The sequence below is a fragment of the Schistocerca piceifrons genome, chromosome 2, assembly GCF_021461385.2.
Source record: "Schistocerca piceifrons isolate TAMUIC-IGC-003096 chromosome 2, iqSchPice1.1, whole genome shotgun sequence".
In the NCBI taxonomy this organism is placed as follows: domain Eukaryota; kingdom Metazoa; phylum Arthropoda; class Insecta; order Orthoptera; family Acrididae; genus Schistocerca; species Schistocerca piceifrons.
Genome location: NC_060139.1, coordinates 263219823 through 263244011, shown reverse-complemented (window position 1 = coordinate 263244011; position 24189 = coordinate 263219823). Strand labels below are relative to the sequence as shown.

At 43.9% G+C, this 24189-nt stretch overlaps 1 protein-coding gene across 1 annotated transcript in view; it reads left to right on the top strand.

Moving 5' to 3' along the window:
- LOC124774914 (RNA polymerase-associated protein RTF1 homolog) overlaps positions 1–21487 on the top strand; it is a 127931-nt gene extending 106444 nt beyond the window's left edge. Inside the window, exons 12-14 of the mRNA XM_047249589.1 lie at positions 15193–15333; positions 17635–17797; positions 20742–21487. Of these exons, the coding sequence (XP_047105545.1) occupies positions 15193–15333; positions 17635–17797; positions 20742–20848 (411 nt within the window). The 3' untranslated portion in view covers positions 20849–21487. The remainder of the gene's footprint in view (positions 1–15192; positions 15334–17634; positions 17798–20741) is intronic.
- The last annotated feature ends 2702 nt before the right edge of the window (positions 21488–24189 follow it).

The window sequence follows — 24189 nt, the reverse complement described above, 5'->3', positions numbered from 1 at the left end:
ATTGTGATGTCAAAAGTCAGACAGGGGGAAGCAAGTTGTTATTTTTGGGGATTTCAAAGTAGATTTTATGAAAGCATCTGATGGAAAGAATTGTCTTAAGGTATTACTCAGTTCTTTCAGTTTAACAGCAGTTATTGAATATCTTACTCAGGTTATACGGGAAAGTAGCACACAATAGATAATATTTTCATAGAGCAAGATAAATTTGATTAAATAAATATTTATCCTCTTAAGAATGGTCTTTCTGATCATGATGCACAACTAGTTACAGTGAATGATATAGCTCCATACAGTAATGTAAAACAGTCCTCTGAAATGGTGTGTTCAGTTAGATAGGGATGATGCGTACTGGGAACCTGATGCTAATTTAAAATAGTATTTTCGAAAACAGTTTCCCTAAGAAAACAGATAAATATAATTGTAAGAAACCATGTAAAAAAGACTTACTAAAAGGATCAAAATATCTTCTAACTGGAAAGTGAAAAGTATCTAATGGCAAGAAAGAGTAACGACCCAAAAACAGTCAAATATTATAAAAACTACAGTACTATATTAAAGAAAGTTATTAAAAAGTCTAGTAGTATGTTTGACATCATCAACTCTGATAATGAAATTAAAACAATTTGGGATACTGTAGGAAGGGAAACAGCACAACCAATAGCACAAGAAGACAGTATTACCGTCAGATTGGATGTAAAGTTTATTAACAAAATGACTGATTGAAATATTTTTAGTAATAAATTTTTGAGTGTTGTGGAGAAAGTAGGATCCCGATTTTCATTAGAAAAGGCAAAGCTATATATGGAAGAGGCAATACATATGCAATTTTATAAAACTGAAATTCTACCCACCTCTCCTTTTGAAGTTAGGAAAATAATAAACTGTCACAAAAGTAAAAGGTTGCTTGGAATTGATGGCCTCTCCAACAAAGTACAAAAAGCTTATTCCTGACAGACAGTAGGACTCTGTCACATATGAAATAGCTCACTAAAGCAGGGCAATTTTTCCTAATAGATTGAAATATGCTATTTTAAAGCATTGCATAAGAAGGGGGATAGTTCTATGCCGACTACTGCCCAATCTCACTTCTGACAGATTTGTCCAAAACTTTTTGAAAAGGAAAGTATTAAAGAATAGCTTCATATTTGTGTAAAAATAAAGTACTAACAAAATACCACTTTGTTTTTCAGCAAGGTTTTTCAACAGAAAATAACAATATTATGAAAAGGATAGTTGCTACTCACCATATAACAGAGATACTGAGTCAGAGATACGCACACGAAAAACACTGTCGGAAAGTGAGCTTATGGCCAAAGAGGCCTTTGTCAGAAATACACACACACACACACACACACACACACACACACCTGCGGGTCCGGGGTAAGAATAGGCCCGAGGTATTCCTGCCTGTCGTAAGAGGCGACTAAAAGGAGTTTCAACCGTTTCGGCCTTCCATGTGATGGTCCCCCTTGGGGTTTGACCTCCATTTTTCAAAATTCTACAGAAGTACGAGCCTTTTGGGGAAGGACACCTTACGTGGTGTACCACTGGTCCTAAGTGCACTAAGACCTTGGCACTCAGCATTGTACCGGCGTTGTAACCATGTCCGCTATTCCTCAAATTGGGCCTAAACGCTTGATGGGTTGTACAAGTTACGCCCATAGTGCATCCCCATCTGCACCAGCGATCATGATGGACTTTCCATGGCACCAGAAATCCAGCACGGTAGCCAGCCCGTTGTGGTGGGGTCGTCATGTACCCTCTAGGTTGTAGCCCCCTGACAACACAGGGATCGTACTGCCGATACCTGAGCTGCACCCTCCCCACGTCGGCCAAGGAGTAGATGCCCGTCTCCTTGGGGCATCAGGACTCCCGGCAACGGTCATCCTGCCAGGTGGCCCTTGCTGAGGCTGGGTGGCGCCCGTGGGGAGAGCCCCTGGTCGGAGTGGGTGGTATCGGGGCGGACGTTTCGCAGATGAAACGTCAACATGTATCAGGTCGCTCTGCGGCCGAGTCTTTCAAAAGAAAAGGTACCGTTTCTAGTTCTGGTTCTCCTGCCCTTTCCCCCTTGGCCACTCCCTGGGAGGAGGGACAGGCCCGCCGGCTTGGGGCGAAGTACTTCCCCCGCTATTTGGTCTGTTCTCGAACCGATGGGGGGACGTTCGCCACCTCCAGGCCCATGTTCTTTGTTCAGCACATTGAGGACGTCTTCGGGGAAATTGAGGCTCTCAGCAAGATGCGTTCAGGGTCCGTTCTTATCAAGACCACCTCCGCCACACAGTCGGCAGTGCTCCAGGCGTGCGACCACCTAGGGGACATCCCAGTGTCCATTGTCCCGCATCTGGCACTAAATAGGACGCAGGGGGTTATTTTTCATCGTGACCTCCTGCTACAATCTGATGAGGAGCTCAGGGCCAACCTGGAGCGCCGAGGCGTGCATTTCGTCCGGCGAGTCCAGCGCGGCCCCAAAGACCGTCGCATCGACACCGGGGCCTTTATCCTCGCCTTCGAGGGGGACGTTCTCCCGGAGAAGGTAAAGGTGATGTGCTACCGGTGCGACGTGCGACCTTACGTCCCGCCTCCTATGCGCTGTTTTCGGTGTTTGCGCTTTGGGCACATGTCGTCACGGTGTGAGGCTGAGCCCCTTTGTGGCGATTGCGGACGTCCTCTTCCTGAGGAACATACATGCACCCCACCACCTCGGTGCATTAATTGCCCTGGCCTCCACTCGCCTAGATCCTCAGACTGCCCCGCATATCAGAAGGAGAAGAAGATACAAGAACTCAAAACTTTGGATCGGCTCTCTTATTCTGAGGCCAGGAAGAAGTATGACCACCTCCATCCCGTGCCGTTGACCACTTCTTTTGCCTCAGTTGTGTCCACTCCTTCCGCGGTATCCTCACCCCTATCCTGTCCCCCCTCCGCCTCCTCCGCCCATCATGGGGCTCTGCCTCCGCCTCCCAAATCCCTCCCTTCCAAATCCTCCTCCCCCGTGGCCCCCGCCCCCTCTGTCCCAGGGTCCACCCTTCCTCCTCTCCCCCGCCACCTGAGAAGCGATCCTCTTCTCAGGCGTCCATCGGGAGCTTCCGAGGTCCGGCGTTCCAAAACGGACCCCGCGCGTGAGGACCTTCTTCGGGTCCAGCCCACCATCCCTGTGCCTCCTCGGCCTTCTAAGAAGGCCTCAAAGAAGAAGTCTCTATTCCCCTCTCCAACCCGGCGCGTTTCGTCTGACGCTCCATCCGTGAGTCGCTGCTCCCGGCCGTCCTCAGTTTCGCCGGGACGCTCTGCTGCCAGGCGCTCAGCTGGCCTCTCGTCGGCAAATGATGCTGCCCCTCCTACACAACCAGGGACAGCGGCCGCAGCTGGCAACAACTTGATGGAACCGGATCCGCCTCCCGTCGGTTGTAGCGTTGTTCCCTCGCAACCTGGCCCTCCGCGGCCGTCGAGGTGACCACCTCTTCCCCCGTCTCGTTCCCCCAACTTTTTGACTAGCGATGGTCTTGTTTCATTGGAACATAAGAGGTATTCGATCTAATCGGGAAGAATTACAACTGCTCCTCCGCCTGCACTGTCCGCTCGTCCTTGGTCTCCAGGAAACCAAGTTGCGCCCGACTGACCATATTGCCTTTACCCACTATACCTCGGAGCGGTATGACCTCACCCCTGTGGACGGTATCCCAGCTCATGGTGGGGTCATGTTGCTCGTTCGAGACAATGTCTATTACCATCCCATCGACCACCCCACTCCAAGCAATAGCTGTTCGCATTACTCTTTCTGCTTTTACTTTTTCAGTTTGTACCATCTACACTCCACCGTCATCTGCTGTTAGTCGGGCTGACATGATGCACCTGATCGTTCAGCTTCCCCCGCCGTTTTTATTGTTTGGCGACTTCAATGCCCATCATCCCCTTTGGGGCTCTCCTGCATCCTGTCAAAGAGGCTCACTCTTGGCGGATGTCTTCAACCATCTCAATCTTGTCTGCCTCAATACCGGTGCCCCGACTTTCCTCTCAGACTCAACTCATACCTACTCCCACTTGGACCTCTCGATCTGTTCTACCACTCTTGCCCGTCGATTCGAGTGGTATGTCCTTTCTGACACCTATTCGAGCGACCACTTCCCCTGTGTCGTTCGTCTCCTGCACCACACCCCATCCCCACGTCCTTCGAGCTGGAACATACCGAAAGCTGACTGGGGACTTTACTCCTCCTTGGTGACCTTTCCTGACCACGATTTTCTCAGTTGTGACAGTCAGGTCGAATACCTCACGGCTGTTATCATCAATGCTGCCGAACGTTCCATTCCTCGTACTACCTCTTCTTCACGTCGCGTTTCCGTCCCCTGGTGGAATGAGGCTTGCAGGGACGCTATCCGTGCTCGACGATGTGCTTTACGCACCTTTCACCGCCATCCTACGTTGGCGAATTGTATTGAATACAAACGACTCCGAGCGCAATGCCGTAGAGTCATCAAAGACAGCAAAAAAGCTTGTTGGGCCTCTTTCACCAGCTCCTTTAACAGTTTTACTCCCTCTTCAGTCGTTTGGGGTGGCCTGTGCCGGCTGTCGGACTTTAAGGCCCACTCCTCGGTACCTGGCCTGACCTCAGGTAATGAGGTCCTTGTTGATCCTGTGGCTGTCTCCAACACCTTTGGCCGCTTTTTCGCGGAGGTTTCACGCTCCGCCCATTACCACCCTGCCTTCCTTCGCAGGAAAGAGGCAGAAGAGGCTCGGTGACCTTCCTTCCACTCGCTGAATCTGGAAACTTATAATGCCCCCTTTACTATGCGGGAACTCGAACGTGCGCTTGCACTGTCCCGGTCCTCTGCTCTGGGGCCAGATGCCATTCACGTTCAGATGCTGGCACACCTTTCTCCGGCAGGCAAAAGCTTCCTTCTTCGTACCTACAATCGCGTCTGGACCGAAGGTCAGGTCCCCATGCGTTGGCGTGACGCCGTCGTTCCTATACCCAAACCCGGGAAGGATAGACACCTTCCTTCTAGTTACCACCCCATTTCTCTTACAAGCTTTGTCTGTAAGGTGATGGAGCGCATGGTTAATGCTCGGTTAGTCTGGATTCTTGAATCTCGACGGCTACTTACTAATGTCCAATGCGGCTTTCGTCGCCGCCGCTCCGCTGTTGACCACCTTGTGACCTTGTCGACATTCATCATAAACAACTTTTTGTGAAGGCGCCAAACGGTAGCCATGTTCTTCGATTTGGAGAAGGCTTATGATACCAGGTGGGGCCTACGCGGTCGCCTGCCTCTTTTTATTGATTCCTTTTTAACGGATCGAAAGTTTAGGGTACGTGTGGGTTCCGTATTGTCCGATGTCTTCCTCCAGGAGAACGGAGTGCCTCAGGACTCTGTCTTGACCGTAGCCCTTTATGCCATCGCGATCAATCCAATTATGGATTGCATTCCACCTAATGTCTCAGGCTCTCTCTTTGTCGATGACTTCGCGATCTACTGCAGTGCCCAGAGAACATGCCTCCTGGAGCGCTGCCTTCAGCGTTGTCTAGACAGCCTCTACTCATGGAGCGTGGCAAATGGCTTCCGGTTCTCTGAAGAGAAGACGGTTTGTATCAACTTTTGGCGATATAAAGCGTTCCTTCCGCCATCCTTACACCTCGGTCCCGTTGTACTCCCATTCGTGGAAACAACTAAGTTTCTAGGGCTCACGTTGGACAGGAAACTGTGTTGGTCTCCACATGTCTCTAATTTGGCGGCCCGTTGTACACATTCCCTTAATGTCCTCAGAGTTCTTAGCGGTTCATCTTGGGGAGCGGATCGCACTGTCCTGCTTCGCTTGTATCGGTCCATAGTCCGATCGAAGCTGGATTATGGGAGCTTCGTCTACTCGCCCGCTCGGCCATCCCTCTTACCCCGGCTTAACTCCATCCACCATCGGGGGATACGTCTTGCAACCGGAGCCTTCTACACTAGTCCTGTCGAGAGTCTTTATGCTGAAGCTGCCGAATTACCATTGACCTACCGGCGCGACGTACTGCTGTGTCGGTATGCCTGCCGGCTGTTGTCTATGCCCGACCACCCCGCTTACCAGTCCTTCCTTGCCGATTCTCTCGACCGTCAGTACGGGTTGTATGTCTCTGCCCTGCTGCCCCCCGGAGTCCGCTTCCGTCGCCTGCTTCGACAATTGGATTTTGCCCACCTACCACCTTCAGAGAGGGTGAGAGCCCGACACCACCTTGGCTCCAGGCTCCGGTTCATATTTATCTCGACCTCAGCTCACTCCCGAAGGAGGGTACTCCGGCTGCAGTGTATTGCTCACGGTTTGTCGAACTTCGTGCTAGACTTGCCAGTCACACCTTTATTTACACCGATGGCTCCAAAACTGACGATGGTGTCGGCTGTGCCTTTGTCGTCGGGGCCGCCACCTTTAAATACCGGCTCCTCGACCAATATTCGAGCTTTACGGCCGAGCTTTTTGCTCTCCATCAGGCCGTTCAGTATGCCGGCGCCACCGCCATTCATCGTATGTACTCTGCTCTGAGTCACTCAGTGCTCTTCAGAGCCTTGGAGCTCCCTATCCGGTCCATCCCTTGATTCAACGGATACAGCAGGCCTGGGAATGAGGCTGCGGATGTTGCAGCCAAGGCTGCAGTCCTCCTGCCTCGGCCAGCCTCCCATTGTGTCCCGTCGTCTGACGTTCGTGGGGATGTATGTAAGAGGCTTGTGTCGTCGTGGTGGGATGCTTGGTCATCCCTCCAAGGAAACAAGCTCCGGGCAGTAAAACCGCTCCCAACTGCTTGGACAACCTCCTCCCGACCATCTCGGCGAGAGGAGGTCCTTTTGACCAGGTTGCGGATTGGGCATTGCCGGTTTAGCCACCGCTACCTGCTCTCCGTTGACCCAGCCCCGCAGTGCCCTTGTGGTCAGGCATTAACAGTGCGCCATGTTTTATTGTCGTGTCCCCGTTTTAGTCAATTTCGTGTTGTCCTGTCCCTGCCATCTACTTTACCAGATGTTTTAGCTGATGACGCTCGAGCAGCTGCTCGTATTCTGCGTTTTATAACTTTAACTGGCTTGACCAAAGACATCTAACCTTTTTACTTATTTTATCTGCATCTTTGTCAGGTCCTTCTGGTGTCCCCCCCCCCCCCCCATCCCCTTGAGTTTTACTAGATTCCATGTGCTCTAACAACAGTGACTGGGCGGTAATGACCTCAGCAGTTGAGTGCCCTTAAACCCCACCAAAAAAAAAAAAAAAAAAAAAAAAACACCACACACACACACACACACACACACACACACACACACACACTTGCAGAAATGCAACTCACACACACGACCGTCTCTGGTAGCTGAAGCCAGACAGCAAGCAGCTGTGCATGATGGGAGAGGCAATTGGGTGGTAGAGGTAGTAGGAGGCTGGGCTGGGGAGGAAGAGGGAAGGCAAGGTAGGGGTGGAGGGTGGGAGTGCAGGAACGATGTGGAGAGAGGGTGGGCAGCTAGGTGCAATTAGGAGGTTAGATGTAGGGCAGGGGAGGGGGTAGCAGAAATGGAGGGAAGTAAGAAGACAGGTGCATTGGTGGAATGGAGGGCTGTGTAATGCTGGAATGGGACCATAGAAGGGGCTAGAAGGGTAAGGACAATGGCTAACGAAGGTTAAGACCCGGAGAGCTACGGGAACCTTCATTAATCCTTGTCCTTCCCATCTAGACCCTTCCCTGGTCCCATTCCAGCACTAGACAGCCCTCTATTTCGTACGTTCGCTCAGTATTTTTATTTCCCTCCTTCCCACCTGTCACACTCACCGTAATCGCTGAAGCTACGGCATACAGAATTTTCATCTTGCCCCATTATCTGCTGCCATTGTTCAATCGCAATTTCATTGTTTTGTGAGGTGATGTCTTCTGTGATTTTGTTGTTTTCTGGCATGATCTCTCCAGTAAGTGTCAATATCCAATTAAAGCCAGCCGTCTGAAAACAGCATGATATTGTGCTTTCTTGCATGGAATTCCATGCATTTCTCACAAATTGCATAGCATCCAGGATCATCGCTCTTTTTGTTGTACTTTGAAAACAAAACAGCCTCTTCCATACAAGAATTTTACTGTATTTTTGTTTCAGGAATTTTGTAATGCCTCGATAGTGGGTGAAGATGGCTTGTACATTGGCAGGAAAAACACTACATTTATATTACAAAGATACATTGTATGTTGAGAATGTGCTGCATTTTGTCAATAGAGGGGGTGATTTCCCTGTTTCGGACACCCAATCCTGCATACCAAGTGCACAGATATTCCTCAGATGTATTTGTAGTTGCCCATGCTTTCGTATTAGATGTGTATTTGCGTGGCAATGTCTGCACATTTTTGAAACGTCGTGGACTTATCACTTTGCCAATTGCTAGGGGCACCCAATTTTCTGTTCTACTTGCATTGCAACACAATAGAACAGTCAGTCTCTCTTTGCTGAATTTCTCTCCTCTGAAATCAATGTCTTGGGACACAGAAGGTGAAAAAATAGGCCTGCTTTGTCTGCATTAAAAATAGCATTAGGACTTTACCTCTCAGTGATTTTTTTCATGACAACAGTTTCAATATTCACGCTTCCAGTCTCACTTCAAACATATTCATGTACTACATTGTCGGCTCTTAAACATTTTGATCCAATCACTGGATGCCTTGAAATCTTAAAGAGTCCCAACTTTTGTGCCAAATATGTAGCATGAACCACAGTTCCATCAACTGGAATGTTTGTTGTGTGAGCTTGCTTAAACCACTTCAGTGGGAAACTTTCCAGTTCTGGAAATTGACCATTGTGCACATGTTTTCTTTTACTGTTTCCACCTTCCAGGCATGCAGCTTCATTTACTTTTCGCTTGCTTACTATTGTGTTTAATGTCAGTGGAGAAATGTACAGTTTTTGTGCAATATCAACACACTTCATCTGTGGATTTTCTTCTATTTCCTGAATAATGTTCCACTTTCCTTCATTAGTGAACTGCCTCACTATCTTCTTATCCATCCATGGCGTATCAATAATCTTTTGAACACAAAAAGGAAATCACACACTAAGAGTTAATCAAACACCAAAGTCTCGCTGTACCATGTACGAACAGAGACCAGCTACTGAGTTACACTTGGTTTATAGTTTTTGTGGCCATTACATAACTACTGCCTCCGATTGGCACTTGTTGATAGGTTGCAAGTCATCGAAGCTATCGCCAGCCTTTTTACGAACTACAGTACTTCGCTGTACTTCCGCTTGTCAAATGAGTCATTTCTATGATAGCGTATGATGTGCCCAGTTGCCGGCACTGAAAAACATTGCCAAATTTGAACATGCAAAGCAGGTAGGGAGAACATACAAACAAGTCATGTTAATGTTGGTTTAATGCATTTGGAATTGGAACTTTAAGGTGATGTCTCTTGAATTACATGTATTCTAGGAACAGCCTTTCACATAGATGAAACAAGTTCTAGCTTGTCTTAACACCCAGTATACTTGTGAAAGCATTTTCTTCATTAAGAACACATATGAACCCATGGACATATTTAAAGATGTGCAAATTCCACTGATAGCGAGATTTACATTTCTTGACATTGTAAACATCTACACCAAAATCCCATTAGAGGGCACTGTAAATATAATTAGGAATAATTTACTTATAACACAAGAAACTGGGTATGGCGGAGGTCTGTGAACACACACTTACTTATGTAAACCACTTAGAACAACCATTTTTTCAAAATTAATAGTCTTGCCATTGGCAAAAACATCAACTTTAAAAAGTGTTTGAATGACAGAGTGAGAAAATTGACACATTAGCAGCAAATCTGAGCAAAATATCAAATTCACCATTGAACATGAAGCATATAACAGCATTAAATCCCTGCCCCACTTTCTGCCAGCTACCCACCCAAACACCCCAACACTGCATTTAACAGCCCTGTTGTATCCCCACTTAATTTTTGCACACCAGACAGGCAGCACTAGCATTTTCCTTACCCATACTGTTCTATCCCTTTCCCTTCCTGTCATGTGTTGCCTCCTTACCCTCACCACAGGAGATCAGTGCTCCGTCAGATGCAGTCATGTGCGTGCGCGCTGCTGCTGCTGCTGCAAAAAGCTTTAATATTTTAGCAGTCTCTTTCTTTGTGCCTGTCTGCATCTCAATGCCTTCTCTACATGGTGAATAGCAATCTGTCTTTTCCATATTATTATTCCATCCTGCACTTTCCATCATTGTTACTTTGTTCCCTTTGTATAACACAGTATTTGCATAAAATCTATATCAGTATCACATTTGTAACAAACCATTTTCTTTACTTAAGCAATGGAAACTCCAAGATGGAATATCAACAATATTATAAAAAGGACAGATTGCTACTCGCTGCACAGATGACACATGGAGTTGCAGACAGTCACGATGAAAAGACTATTAAACATTCACACAAGCAAGCATATCTCATGCACATATGCCTACTATATCTGACCCCTACAGCCAGAAGGCAACTGTTGGGTTGAACAAAAGCAGCAATCTGGAGTGAGGTAGGTGAATAGGGCAGATCTTGAACCTGGGGCTTCCACTGGGACATGTTCCCAGTGGCAAGGGTTTAGGTTTTGGAGTGGCATATTGCTTGACTGGGATGTTGTGGAAGTTGGGTGTGTGATGGAAAACCACATTAGGTGGGGTGGTAGGGATATTGAATAGGTTGTCCCTCTTGCAGAGTGTGATGATAAATCATCAAAGCCCTGACAATGGATTCGGTTCAGTTGTTGCATGCTGGGGTGGTGTTGGGTGTTGGATGGGGTGTACCTTTGTTGCTGGTTCTTGGAGCTGCTGGGAGGATTGGTTGTGTAAAGGCGTATGGCAGATGAAACTTTTTTGCAGGCTAGGTGCTCCCTGCAGGTCTGGGGGTTGGAATAGGCCCGAGGTTTTCCTGCCTGTCATAAGAGGCGACTAAAAGGGGTCTCTCACTTTTTTGGCCCTATAAGTTCAGGTCCCATTTTATGGTTTGACCTGCCACTTTCCAATTCTACAGAAGCGCGAGCCATATGGGGAAGGACGCCTTATGTGGTGCATGATATATCCGTAGTGCTCTTAGATTTGATCTCCTGAACCTCTTGTCATGGCTTTGCATCTCCACCTGCAATTCAACTATTTGGGCAAGGAAACTTTCCAGGATATGTCATCTTTGTCCGTTGTCTCCTGTCCTCTTTCGCCCCCATGACAATATTGGATTTCTCTGTGCCCAATATCCAGCACGGTAGCCTGTCCACTATGGTGGAGTAGTCATGTACCCATTTGGTGGTAGCCTCCTGACAACACAGGGATCGCTCTGCTGATGCCTGAGTTGTAAACTCCCCACATATGCCAAGGAGTAGGTGCCTTTCTTCCTGGGGCATCTGGACTCCTGGCAACAGCCATCGTGCTAGGTGGCCTTTGTTGTGGCGGGAAGCGCCTGTGGGGGGCAGCCCCTGATCGGAGTGGGTGGCATCAGGGCGGATGACCCACAATGAAGCAGACTGAGTCATCTCTTGCTGTTGACCGTATGGTGCCAGCAGTCTCTAAGAAGGGCAATATCGAGTATACAGTGCCGACAGATACAACCCTAAATTGTTTCCATCCCTCGCTACACCTTGGGAGGAATTAATGGCTACAGAAAGAAGAGAGCCATGTTCACCTCGGTATTTAGTCTGTAGCAGAATGGACGGGGACTCCTTTCTACCTTCTCATTTCCCTTGAGTCTACCACCTGAACAGCCTTTTCCAGATGCCAACACCTGGTTGCCATCTTTTTTGATTTACGAATAGCTTACGACACAACTTGACGACATCATATCCTTGCCACATTATATGAGTGGGGTCTCTGGGGCCTGCTTTCTATTTTTATCCAAAATTTCCTATCGCTCTGTACTTTCTGTGTCCACATTGGTGCCTCCCATAGTTCCCCCCATATCCAAGAGAATGGGGTCCCGCAGGGCTCTATATTGTGTGTGTCTCTATTTGTAGTGGCCATTAACCGTCTAGCAGCAGCCGTCAGGCCGTCCGTCTCACCTTCTCTGTATGCAGACAACTTCTACATTTCGTACTGCTCCTCCAGTAGTGGTGTTCCTGAGCGGCGCCTGCAGGGAGCCTCCACAAGGCGCAGTCATGGGCTCTAGCCCATAGCTTCGTTTCCAACTGTGAAGTAGTGTGTCATGCACTTCTGTTGGCATTGTACCGTTCATCCAGAACCAGAACTTTACCTTAATGACGATCCACTCACTGTAGAGGAGACATATCGATTCTTAGGACTGGTTTTCAACGCCCAATGGACGTGGCTTCCTCATTCTTGTCATCTGAAGCAGAAGTGCTGGCAGCACCTCAATGCCCTCCGCTGCCTGAGCAACACCAACTGGGGTGCACATCGCTCTACACTGCTCCAGCTCTACAGAGCCCATGTTCAATCCCGGCATGACTATGGGAGTCTGGTTTATGGTTCAGCGGTGCCCTCATCTTTGTGTATATTCGACCCAGTGCACCACTGTGGCGTTCGACTGGCAATAGAAGGTTTTAGGACGAGTCCGGCAGCCAACATCCTGGTGTAGGCCTGAGTCCCTCCATTGAAGGTTGGGCGTGCACAACTGCTCGCCATTTACGTAGCACACATTCGTAGTTCTCTTGAGCATCCGAATTACCGTTTCCTTTTCTCACCCACAGCGGTTCATCTCCCACATCGGAGGCCCAGGTGAGGGCTTAAGATTGTGGTTTGCATCCAATCTCTTCTTTCTGTAGTGGAGTCCTTGCGTTTACCACCTATACTCGAGGTCCATTCACGTACACCTCCATGGTGTACACGTAGGCGAATGCTTCGCCTGGCCCTTTCACATGGTCCTAAGGACTCGGTTAACTCTACGGCTCTTCACTGTCACTTCCTCTCGATTCTTGACATGTACCGGGCCATGAAGTGGTTTACACTGACAGCTCGATGGCTGAAGGTAAAGTTAGCTTTGCGTATGTTCATGGAGGACATATTGAACAGCAGTCCTTGCCAGATGGCTGCAGTGTTTTCATTGCAGAGCTAGCAGCCATTTCTCATGGTCTTTGAGCGCATCCGCTCATGCCCTGGCGACTCGTTTCCTCTCTTTACTGACTCCTTGAGCAGCCTACAAGCTATCAACCAGTGCTACCCCTCACCATCCTTTGGTAGTGACCATCCAAGAGTCCATCTATGACCTGGAACGGTCCAGTCATTCTGTGGTGTTTGTGTGGACCCCAGGCCACTTTGGAATCCCAGGAAATGAACTTGCTGACCGGCTGACCAAACAGGCTACACGGAAACCACCTCTGAAGATCGCCATCCTCATAACTGACATGCGATTGCTATTACGCCACAAGGTTTTTCATCTTTGGGAGACGGAATGGCATAATCTCAGTACATGCAACAAACTGTGTTCCATTAAGGAAACTATGAATTTGTGGAAGACCTCCATGCGGGCCTCTCGCAGGGACTCTGTGGTTCTCTCCTGGCTCTGCATTGGCCATTACCCAGTATCTTACCTTTGGTGTTGGGCGACAGTGCCTCAACAGCAGATTAAGTTTTAAGTTTTATTCGTGAGGTGTTTTTTAAAAAAAATAATCATACCATCTAAGCATGGGCATTTAGCTATCTCTAGGAGGCCGCCACCCTCCCTCCATTTTAACTCTGTCTTACTTTCTTTGCACTTGTTTGTCTTGTTGGTCGTGTTTTTCCCTACATGTGTTCATCTCGCCTTGTCTTTTTGGGGTGGACATTTTGATGTGTTGCAGAGTGGCTGGCTCATCCTCTTTTATTAGTGTGATCAGCCAGCTCAAACCATCTGCTTTATGGTTTTAATACCTTCTTCTTCTTTCCCTTGTGGTGTATGTTTTCCGCTTTCACTTTCTCAAACGTACTTTGGGTGTTTTTGTACCTTGAACTTTGCTTCCATCAGGAAAAAGGGACTGATGAGCGTGTAATTTGGTCCCTTTATACCCCAAACCAACTAACCAACCTGGGGGCTAGTGCCTGTTTGTGATGGTCTTTGTAAGGCCTTCAGCATACTGGGCAAGAGTGTTCTTGTCACTGCGGATATGTCATCACTTGGCCCAGTCTGCCCACCCAGCACTTACTGTTCCAGTCCTGTCACAGGCTTATCCTACCCCATTAGAGGCTGGGTCACCTGTGAAAGCAGCCAAGCTATATACAACATGTGCTGCAATAGTTGCACATCTTTTTGTATTGATGTGACTATCGACCAGGATGAATGGCTACTGCCAAACTTGGACCATGAGCAAAATGGACCACCTTGTGGCGTACCATGCAACTGAACATAACATGCTCGATTTCAGTGTTATCTGTACAGCTAGGGCCCTGTGGATCCTCCCCTTCTTTCTGAACTGCACAGACTGTAGTTGAAATTACAAGAAATTCCATGTGTCTTACCTTGCCCTCAACTTACCGTAAATTACTGTTCCCACAGCCTCCATCAAACCATTTCCGCTCCCTCTGTCCTTTCACCACCTCCTAATCCACATCCTCTCACCCTCATTCTGCACCATTCTCTGCCAGTGCATGCACCTGTCTCTTTCCCTTCTCAGCTGATCTCCTTTCCAGATCTCCCTTCCCGTCTCCCTCCCCCACAGCCTTCACATGTTGCTTTGTTCTACCACTGGGCAGTCGCTGTATGCTCCACTGGACAGTGCTCTTTCTTCCTCCTCTACACCTTTACCCTCCTATCACTCCCCCTTCCCCACCCCACTTTCAATGTGTGTGTGTGTGTGTGTGTGTGTGTGTGTGTGTGTGTAGCTTTTTCTGCAATTTCGTATTCAGAACTACTTACTTCGCTGTGCTAGTTCCAACAGGCTGTTCTTTCACAGCCATTACTTTGCCATGGAGTTAACCAAGTACATTTCTCAGGTCAACACAAAGCTATTTTTTCTGTTAATATACTGGTGTAAAAGTACCACAGAAGCTTCGTTGCTTATTGTGCAGGACTGGCATCTTGGAACTTCCTGGAAAATACGTACTACAGAAACAAGTTCCCATTAGACTCTGGTTGGCCCTCGAAATATATGTGAAGTCTTTTATGAATACACTCGTGAGAACTGCTATCGTTTTCTAGGTGTCTATGTTACGTAATTGTACATATTGTATACAACTTCATTTTGTTATATGAAAATAGTATGTCTTTATTGTAATATTTTCTCTCCCCAGGAAGAAGTTAGAGCCAATAAAGGAAAAGTTATAGAAGACCCTTTCACACGACGCCATACGAAGCCTCGCATGGTCTTCAAAGTTCAGGGTCAACAAGATGAACCACCACCTGAAAAACTTCCAGCACCAACTGAGAAGAAGGTAAGACATTAAATATTGTGCTGTAATTACTTTATATATAAAGTACTCTTACATGTGAACTCTTACTGCCACTGTTACTGGATACTGGGTGAGATCAGGTACCAACATGGCCATCCTTATTTTCATAGTTCCAGCAAATGGCAAAACATTTCTGCCAGTAATGCCACAGCTTATTCCATATCTTTACCGAAACTGATTATTGAAATATCCAATCAATTTTGATATATTATCACCACATGCCAACAGTTCTTTTGTGTAGGCTCTTCCCGCAACATTTCAGCTCTGTCCTCTTAGTTGCAAGATCCTTTCACTTGCAAGTCTGTCTCAAACAACCATGCTTCCAACAATTGATGAACTGCAAAGTATTCCAACTGAACAATTATAAGCACTGATTCAGCTCTGAATAATGCCTACAGAACCATAGAAAAAATTGAAAGCAGTACTCCTAGTTTCTCGGAATAATTTGTCCATTCTTCAGGAAGGAGAGTTGGTGAGATATCTGTGAAAATTATGAATGAAAATATAATTGTATAAATAAAAAAACTACTCACCAACTGGCGGCAGGAAAAACACACTTAAAATGTATAGAGGATACAGAAGCTTTTGGAGCAAGTGGCTGCTTCTTCTGAAAGTCCTGAACTTCACCATTGCTTTTACTTTATCCGTATTCCTTTCCCTTCAACCAACCATTCTACCCGGGGGGGGGGGGTCACTGGCTACAAAAGCTTTCACATTCTGTACATATTTTGTGTGTTTTTTCTCATGCCATCGCTTGGTGAGTAGATTGTTGTTATTATTATTATTATTCTTTTTTTTTTTTTTTTTTTTTTTTTTTTTTTTTTTTTTTTTTTTTTTTTTTTTTTTTTTTTTTTACCTATCCAATTGTATGATTACAAAACTATGTAGTTTCACCCTTCAGGTGCCTTGATAGAGAACATGAACCTATCGACATTTGTAAATGGTGCTGCCTCATACGAATGCGGGATACACACTCCAAATCTGCATGTTCCAACTTCACTCGAAAGCTGTAAACTATAAAACTGCAGGACACCTCTCAGGCGAAAGAAGCTAGTGTAGTATAAAGGAATTGTGGAAATTTGGTTAGTAGATGGGGGGGGGGGGGGTCACTTACAGGGTGAGGCATTTAGTGGATGTGCCAAAGGTGAAGTTGAATTGGATGAAATGTATTTAGCAATGACATGCTTGCAGGAGGAGGACAGGTATTGAGGTATAGGGATAGGGAACATCGCAAGATTGGTAATAAAGGAGATATGACTAATACTGGCAAAGGCAACACTATAGAAGAGAAACAGGTGACAAATGAGGTGAAACATACTTCTAGAATTATAGATTCCTTCATCTATCAAAGCAGAGGAAATTATAAAATTAACATCAGGAACTGAGCAAGACCTGCTGAACCCTTGTTCACAGATTACATTGTAGGATAGGACATTAGAAAACCTTAAGTTTGAAGTATTCAGTCACTAAGAGATACGGGGAGCATATGTAGGCAAAAGGTGTAGGGGCCAAAATATATTACAATGCAGAAGAGAATAGTAGTGATAAATGAGTGAAATATAAATATGTTGCAATTTAGAAAGTGGTAGCATATGATGGAAATAAAATTGCCCCAGAGAAAAAGAGTGAAGGAGAAATGTGTGTGTTCATGTAGAAGGGTATCAGCAGTGAGGGTGCAGGAATTACAAGGAGAAAGGTAACAACTGATGCCAAGTTCATGACGACAGTCAAACAGACCAGTACTTATTTCAAAGAGGTGACATTTTTAGGCCTGTCTATAGTCATGTATAACAGTACACAGAATTATCCTATCTTCTGAAAATAGTAGTTCATTCCTCAGGGAGGACAGAGGGATAGGTTGGGGAAGGTTAAAAGGGAATGATAATAGGAACCCACATGTTATGAGGATGAGATCTCCTGGAGACTGACTGACCAGTCCTTCTTTTTTAAATTTCGTAACCCAACCTTATATACTTCACAAAGAAGGGACTAATAGTTCAGAAAGCTATGATTTTTATATGTCTATCGGCAGTATTAAAAGTTTTGCCTAATTAAGGCCTCTCTTATGAACTGATCAAGTACTAGTTTATCAGTACACTATCTGTAATTTATCAGTTCAAGTGTGTGTGTGTGTGTGTGTGTGTGTGTGTGTGTGTGTGTGTGTGTGTGTGTGTGTGTTCGTGATATATTGTGTAGAGCTGTTCAGTATTGTAGCCTGCTGAAATAATCATAAAGAATGACTCGGGGAGAACTGTAAGAGTACTGGTAATAAAACTGTTGCAGATTCAAGAAGCAGAACAGTCTCCTATATCAGAGGCACCTGCCAATAAGGAAAAGGAAAAGTCACCTGAGAAGAAAAAGGAAAGTTCAAAACTTTCAAAGACTGATGACCTGTTCTCTGCCCATGACTTTGACATCAAGATTGATCTTGAGGTCCCTCTTCATAGTAAGTACAGAATACGAGATTATTAAAAACAAGTTTTCTCTCATTTACAAATGCTTTGTATAATTATCACTAACTGATTACCTGGTATTGCTGAATTATTTATTTAGCTCAAATTTCTCGAAAACCTAAACACTTTTAATTAGCTCTAAAAGGTTAAAGTGTGTTCAGTATCCCCTCCCTCCCTCCCTCCCTCCCGTTTTAATGTGAACTTTAATATCATTGGGAATGTCACCAAGCAACCTAGAACTGTGACATGACTATCAATTCTCTTTAACTTCTGTGACAACGCCTTCCGAACATCATATTTTCATTTTGCATAAATATGTCTATTGTACTTACCTCAGTGTTCATAGATCCAGTTGCTTTTGTGGCACATGAAATGATGCATGTTCATGGCATTTTCACCATATATAAAACATACATTTGTAGAATTACTCTTGCAGCATCAGTCAGGATCAACATAGGAAATGCTAAAGGCACTATTTTTAACTGCTATTGCAAACGGAAGTTCAGACAAAATTCTGTAGCTAAAAAACTGTAACTTCACATAGGAATAAGTTATTATAGTTGAATTGTGATCAAGCCTAATGGGGTGATAGTTCTTTAGAATGATAATGCAGCTAAAAAAATAAATAAATAAAAATTCTTGTTGCCAGGAATATTTGAATGTATACTGGGTATATTTGGTACGCTGAATCTGAAAACAGATTTGACCAATTGGCTCTAGTTTCTTAGATACAGGCTCGCTCTCGTGTGTAGAGTTTAATCGTTAAATTATCAGTAAATCAGTTGTGAATAATTCTTTACGCCTATTCATTTTGTATTTTGTGATTGCGTGTGTACAAATGTAATATTGTTTTTGTTACACGTTATAGAGGAGAAGGTGAGATTATGGAATGTGGTAGTAATTTGAGACACCCTCTTGTCTCAGAATTTCAAGGAGTGCGTTCTGCTATATTTGTGGAGAATGCACTCTGCAAGAACAACGGAAGAACAGCATTGACTTTGTGAAACAGGCCTATCTTGTGTATTTTGGGATTAAACTCGGAGACCAAGATAAACGTTGGGCTCCTCATAAAGTTTGCGTAAGCTGTGTCGAATCTTTACGACTGTGGCCTATTGGTAAATGAAAGAGTTTATACTTCGGAGTGCCAATGGTGTGGTGAGAGCCAAAGATCTGCCATAATGAATGTTGTTTTTGCATTGTCAATGTAAAAGGTTTCAATCACTACAAGAACCATAAGTGGGAATATCCCCATTTAGAATCAGCAGGGCGGACTATGCCACAAAGTGATGACATTTCTACACCAGTGTTCACCACTCTGCCAAAACTACTTCCTTCAGATGATGATGATGATGATGATGATGATTTGCAAGGCTGGAACACTAGTAGTAGTGAATCTGAATACAAAGGAAGTTCCCCAAGACATCAGCTCTTCAATCAGGAAGAGCTCAACGATTTGATAAGAGACCTCTGTCTTTCTAAACAGTCTTCTGGACTCTTGGCATCCAGACTAAATGAGAAGAATTACTGGACAAGAGAAGATCTATTTCCATATTTCAAGATGATGTACATGTTTACTGCAGTGACATCCCTGGTTTACTACTAAAATATCAACCTCAAGACGGGAGGCATTTTATCGATTGCTCAACCAGACGCCTAAAATGTGTGTCGCTGCATAATGGTAACTGCTATACATCCATTCCAATTGGCCACTCAGTGAAATTTCAAATACGTAAATATCCGGATGATTATCCATAAACTTCGTTACAGTCAACACCAATGGCCTATCTGTGTTAATTTAAAAAATAGTTAACTTTTTGCTTGGACAGAAAAGTGGATATACAAAAGTCCCTTGCATTATTTGCATTTGGGACAGCAGAGCAAAGCGTGATCACTGGGGAAAAGTTTCATGGTCATCAAGAGATAGCTTTACTGTAGGAGCAGCTAATATCCTAAAAGAACCATTAGTTGACAGGGACCAAATCATTCTTCCACCACTTCGTATCAAGCTTGGTCTAATGAAGCAATTTGTGAAAGCATTGGACAAAAATTGTGACTGTTTCAAATATATATGCAAATCATTCCCTGGACTCAGTAATGAAAAATTAAAAGCTGGTATATTTGATGGTCCCCAAATTTGGAAGCTTATACATGATTTGGAATTCATTAAAGTTATGAGTTGCATTGAAGCATCTGCCTGGAGCAGTTTTGTCTCTGTTGTCAAGAATTTCTTGTGTAACCACAAAGCACATAATTATGAGGAACAGGTGCAAAACATGCTCAGAAACTTTAAGAGCTTGGGGACAAATGTGAGCATTAAGATTCACTATCTCCACAGCCATCTTGATAAATTTCCAGACAATCTTGGTGACTACAGCGAGGAAAATGATGGAAGATTCCATCAAGATTTCCAGGTGATGGAAGAACGATATCAAGGTAGATAGGACAAGCGCATGATGGCAGGCTATTGCTAGAATCTTCAGCGTGGCTCTCCTTTCAGTTGTTTTTTTATTTTATTACATGCTGAATGAACAATGAAACTGCATTTTTGTGATCCTTTTCATACGTTTTTCTCATTTTCATTTGACTGTGTACACAATGTATTTCAATTAATATTTTGAATTTTTGTTTGTTTGTTTATCTACATATTGTACATTACCATAATAAATAAAGCCAGTCTAGCAAAACAAGTGACATATTCTAATTCAGGGCCATAAAGTTATCCTAACTTCAGTGTCAATTAATTGGCAACAAAATCACTGTTGTCCAGTGTAATACTTACACCTTTTATAACTTTCAATGTCGCATATGTTGGTTTGATTTACATCTGTTGTATATCTGATATGTGATCAATGTCTAATTGTCATTGCCTTTTGTAGTGTAACAAAGATAAGTTACTTTTTATTCTCTTGTTGACTTAATTTGTTTCCTCTTTTCTAGGCAACCCAGTTAGTGTCACTCCTAAACCAATGACAATGGTAAAGGACACGGGGCCTAAGCGATCTCTTAACTTGGAAGACTACAAGAAAAAACGAGGACTGATTTGAGAGCAAACGTACTTAACTGCAGTAATTGTTGCTGCAATTTATATTGTGCACATCTGTTGTACAGTTTTTCACCTTTCTGTATTTCCTTGTACGGAACATATGGTCTCTGCATTTGAGAGCCAAGTGTCTAAACTCAAATGTATTTAACAGTGATTTTTTCCAGGATCCTGTCTAGTAGGTGTTAGACATTTCACTGTGTGTATGTGAACAAAACTTGTGACTTGAAAGTTTTCTTAAGTGAATGGACAAGTTATTTATGTTGTCATAGCTATGCTTACAGTCAGAGCTATGGCGCTGCAAAAATAATGAATAAATATGCTGCTAATACACCACATTAAAAAGTGTGATATTTGTATTGAAGAATATTTTTTAAAATTGACATTTTGTGTGTAATGTAAACTTTAGGACACAAAGTACAAAAATCAAAAAGTTTGCCATTGGGGAAGCTATTCCCAAAACTACTAGAGCTGAAACTGCCATAATGCAATATGTATTATTGTTAACTATTTGAATGATTGTGAACCTTTAATTTTTCATTAGTAATTCCTTGTAGTATATATCTAGTGTTAACATATTGCATTGTACATAACAAAATGTTTAGCATAAAAATAACAATTTCGTATAAAAATCAATTCTGTATTTCTGGTGCCTCAATATATTGCCCCTTCTCTTGCACGCCCTCTGTAAGTGTCTCTGATATTTTAGGAATTAACAACAGTATATCCACAAGCAGTCAAGAAGTACATCATTTACACTCAGACATATCTGTAGGATCATTTTAATGATTAGAAAATTGCAACGAAACCAACAGTCGGCAGCCATGCGCCAGGCAAAACATCAGATTTCTTGCACTCTCATTAAGATAAGTTATTTAGATTGTAATAACAGTTTAGTACAGATTACTCATTAAATACATGTATTAGTGCGCTTTTAACCTTGGTATTAAAGGTATTGTTTTTCGTTACGTATTAGTCCAGAAGAGCCAGAAGATTGTAAGGATGGATTGTAGCCATATTTTTGCATACATTTTGGCACAACAATTTAAGCAGAATGTGTCAACACAATTTTAAATTCAAATTTCCAGAAAGTAGCATAAATCTTAATTTGTTGTAGAAACTTTCGCATTAGTAATTTGTTTACATACAGTTCGCTTACATTTAAGCTACATTCTATTGTGATGAAGTTAATTAACAGCTGCTGCAGTTAACTGAGTGCTAAGTTCTTGTTGCAAGTGTAAGTAATTAACTTTGCATTTTATCGTACATTTGAAGCCCGAACCTATAGGCATAATTTTTGCAGCTTGCAGCTAATGAAAATTCGTGCTGTTTAAAGTGTGTTAAGTGATTTTTATTCTATTTTTAAGCTTTTAATCTGTTGCAGTGCTTGATAAATGTGGATGTTGCCATAGGCTAGTCAAAGAGGGAGTGGTGTGTGTAGACCAAGGGTTGGAATTTCGCTGGGGTGACTAGTGGGGAACTGGATGGGGGGTGGGGGGGGGGGGGGGACAGGGTCTCAGCAAGGCTCTCCCGTGGAACTGCAAACTTTGCAAAAAAGACAAGAGAATCAGTGAGCATCAAGCAAAGATGTGCCCTTCAGCCTGAATTCAAACATGTGAAATGTGAGCTAGATAGGTCGAAGGGGGAAAAGATTGTTGGAACTGGTAAAGGTAAAAGCAATGTGCAAAAGGGGAACAGCTCTCCAACGTTACCAGCATTCGAGCTAACAGTATTGAGTCAATTTGACTTGTTATATGCAGTAGGAGGCAAAGAGCCTCATACAGCTGTATTCACAGCAGGGCGCAACAGACTTGTAGCAAAGAAACTCAGTATTGGTCAGTACTAAAAGATAATAGGAAGAAGAGTCTTGCTGCTAGGTAGTAACCATGGCAGGGGTGTAGGCCAGATGGTACGGGACATATTACGAAAAGGGTACCAGGTCACAAGAATTGTAAAGCCAAGTGCTAGCCTTAGCCAGGTGACAGAGAACATTGGGAATTTGAGCAAAGATTTTGGCAAAGAGGATCAGTTTAGTACAGTAGGTGGAACAGGGTACAGCACGGCTAGGAACAGTAATTACAGCATTAGGGGTGACCGGGATGAAATAGAAGTAGCAAGTGCACACAAAGTGAGAGTTTTGTGGAGGTTTTGCAGCACCATGACCCGCCCTGGGTTAATGCTGGTGTGAGCTGTGTGAACACTAGGTTGAGCAGGCTGTTGCTGACTGAAATGAAATCTCCTATGAGTGCAGTGCCTGTTGCTACGATCAGGAGATGGGGGATATACTAAACATGTCCTACATTTGTATAGGAGAGGGAAAGATAGGTTGGCTGAGTTTCCTGCAAATAATACACAGGGGCCACCACTGCACAAAGCAAGATCCCTGTGGTTACTGGTCTCAGAGGGTACCTCTCTTAGGTTATAATCAGAATTCAGTCGTCTGGTTTTGTAAGATCAAAATAATAGAAGAGTCCCATAAAACACTTAAGAATGCACAGAAAAATAAGGTTAGCTTCTTTCATCAAAATATTAGAGGACTTAATAATGAAATACAAGAGCTTCTTGTCTGTTTCTACATTTTTCAAAGCTTTGAAAAGATAAACATTCGGTGCCTATCTGAGCACCACATAACCACAGGGTTTGATAAGTTACATATAAAAGCAGCTTAAGCATGACTACTAATATGGGAAAAGGAGGATTTGTTACATAATTATATTAAGACCAGTAGTTCAGAAACATTGAGACAAGTATATTTTGTAGTGATCAGCACATAGAAGTTTGTGCTTGTGAATTAATAATGAAAAATAGTTCACTTTAATTGTAACTGTATATAGATGCCCACTGGGAAATTTTGAATGTTTATGAGGAATCTGTATTTCTTACTGTACTGTGTGTCAGACAGCAGCAAGCAGTTAAGAGTCTGTGGTGACTTCAGTATAGATTCTAAAGGATTCTGATAGGAAAAAATGACCTGAAAACCTTATTTGGATCCTACAATTTGATCTCAGTTGTTAAATTTGCAACAAGTTGAATAGAAACAGTAGTACCCTAATTGACAATGTTTTCTTTGGTGAAGCTCAAAGCATGAAATAATCATTTCCCCCAGGAACAAATGCTTTTTCTGATCATGATGAGCAGTTAGATATATAATGTAGTGCATTACAGTATGGACACTCCTCAGTGGAAATCCGTTAGAATAATTAACTCCAGGACAAATGCTTTTAAAAATTGTTTACAGAAGATAATCTGGGATGAAATTCACAATGAACTAAATGCTAAAATAAAATATAGTCTGTTCCATGATAAATTCACATCAGCTATTTGAAAATAGCTTTCCACATAAGC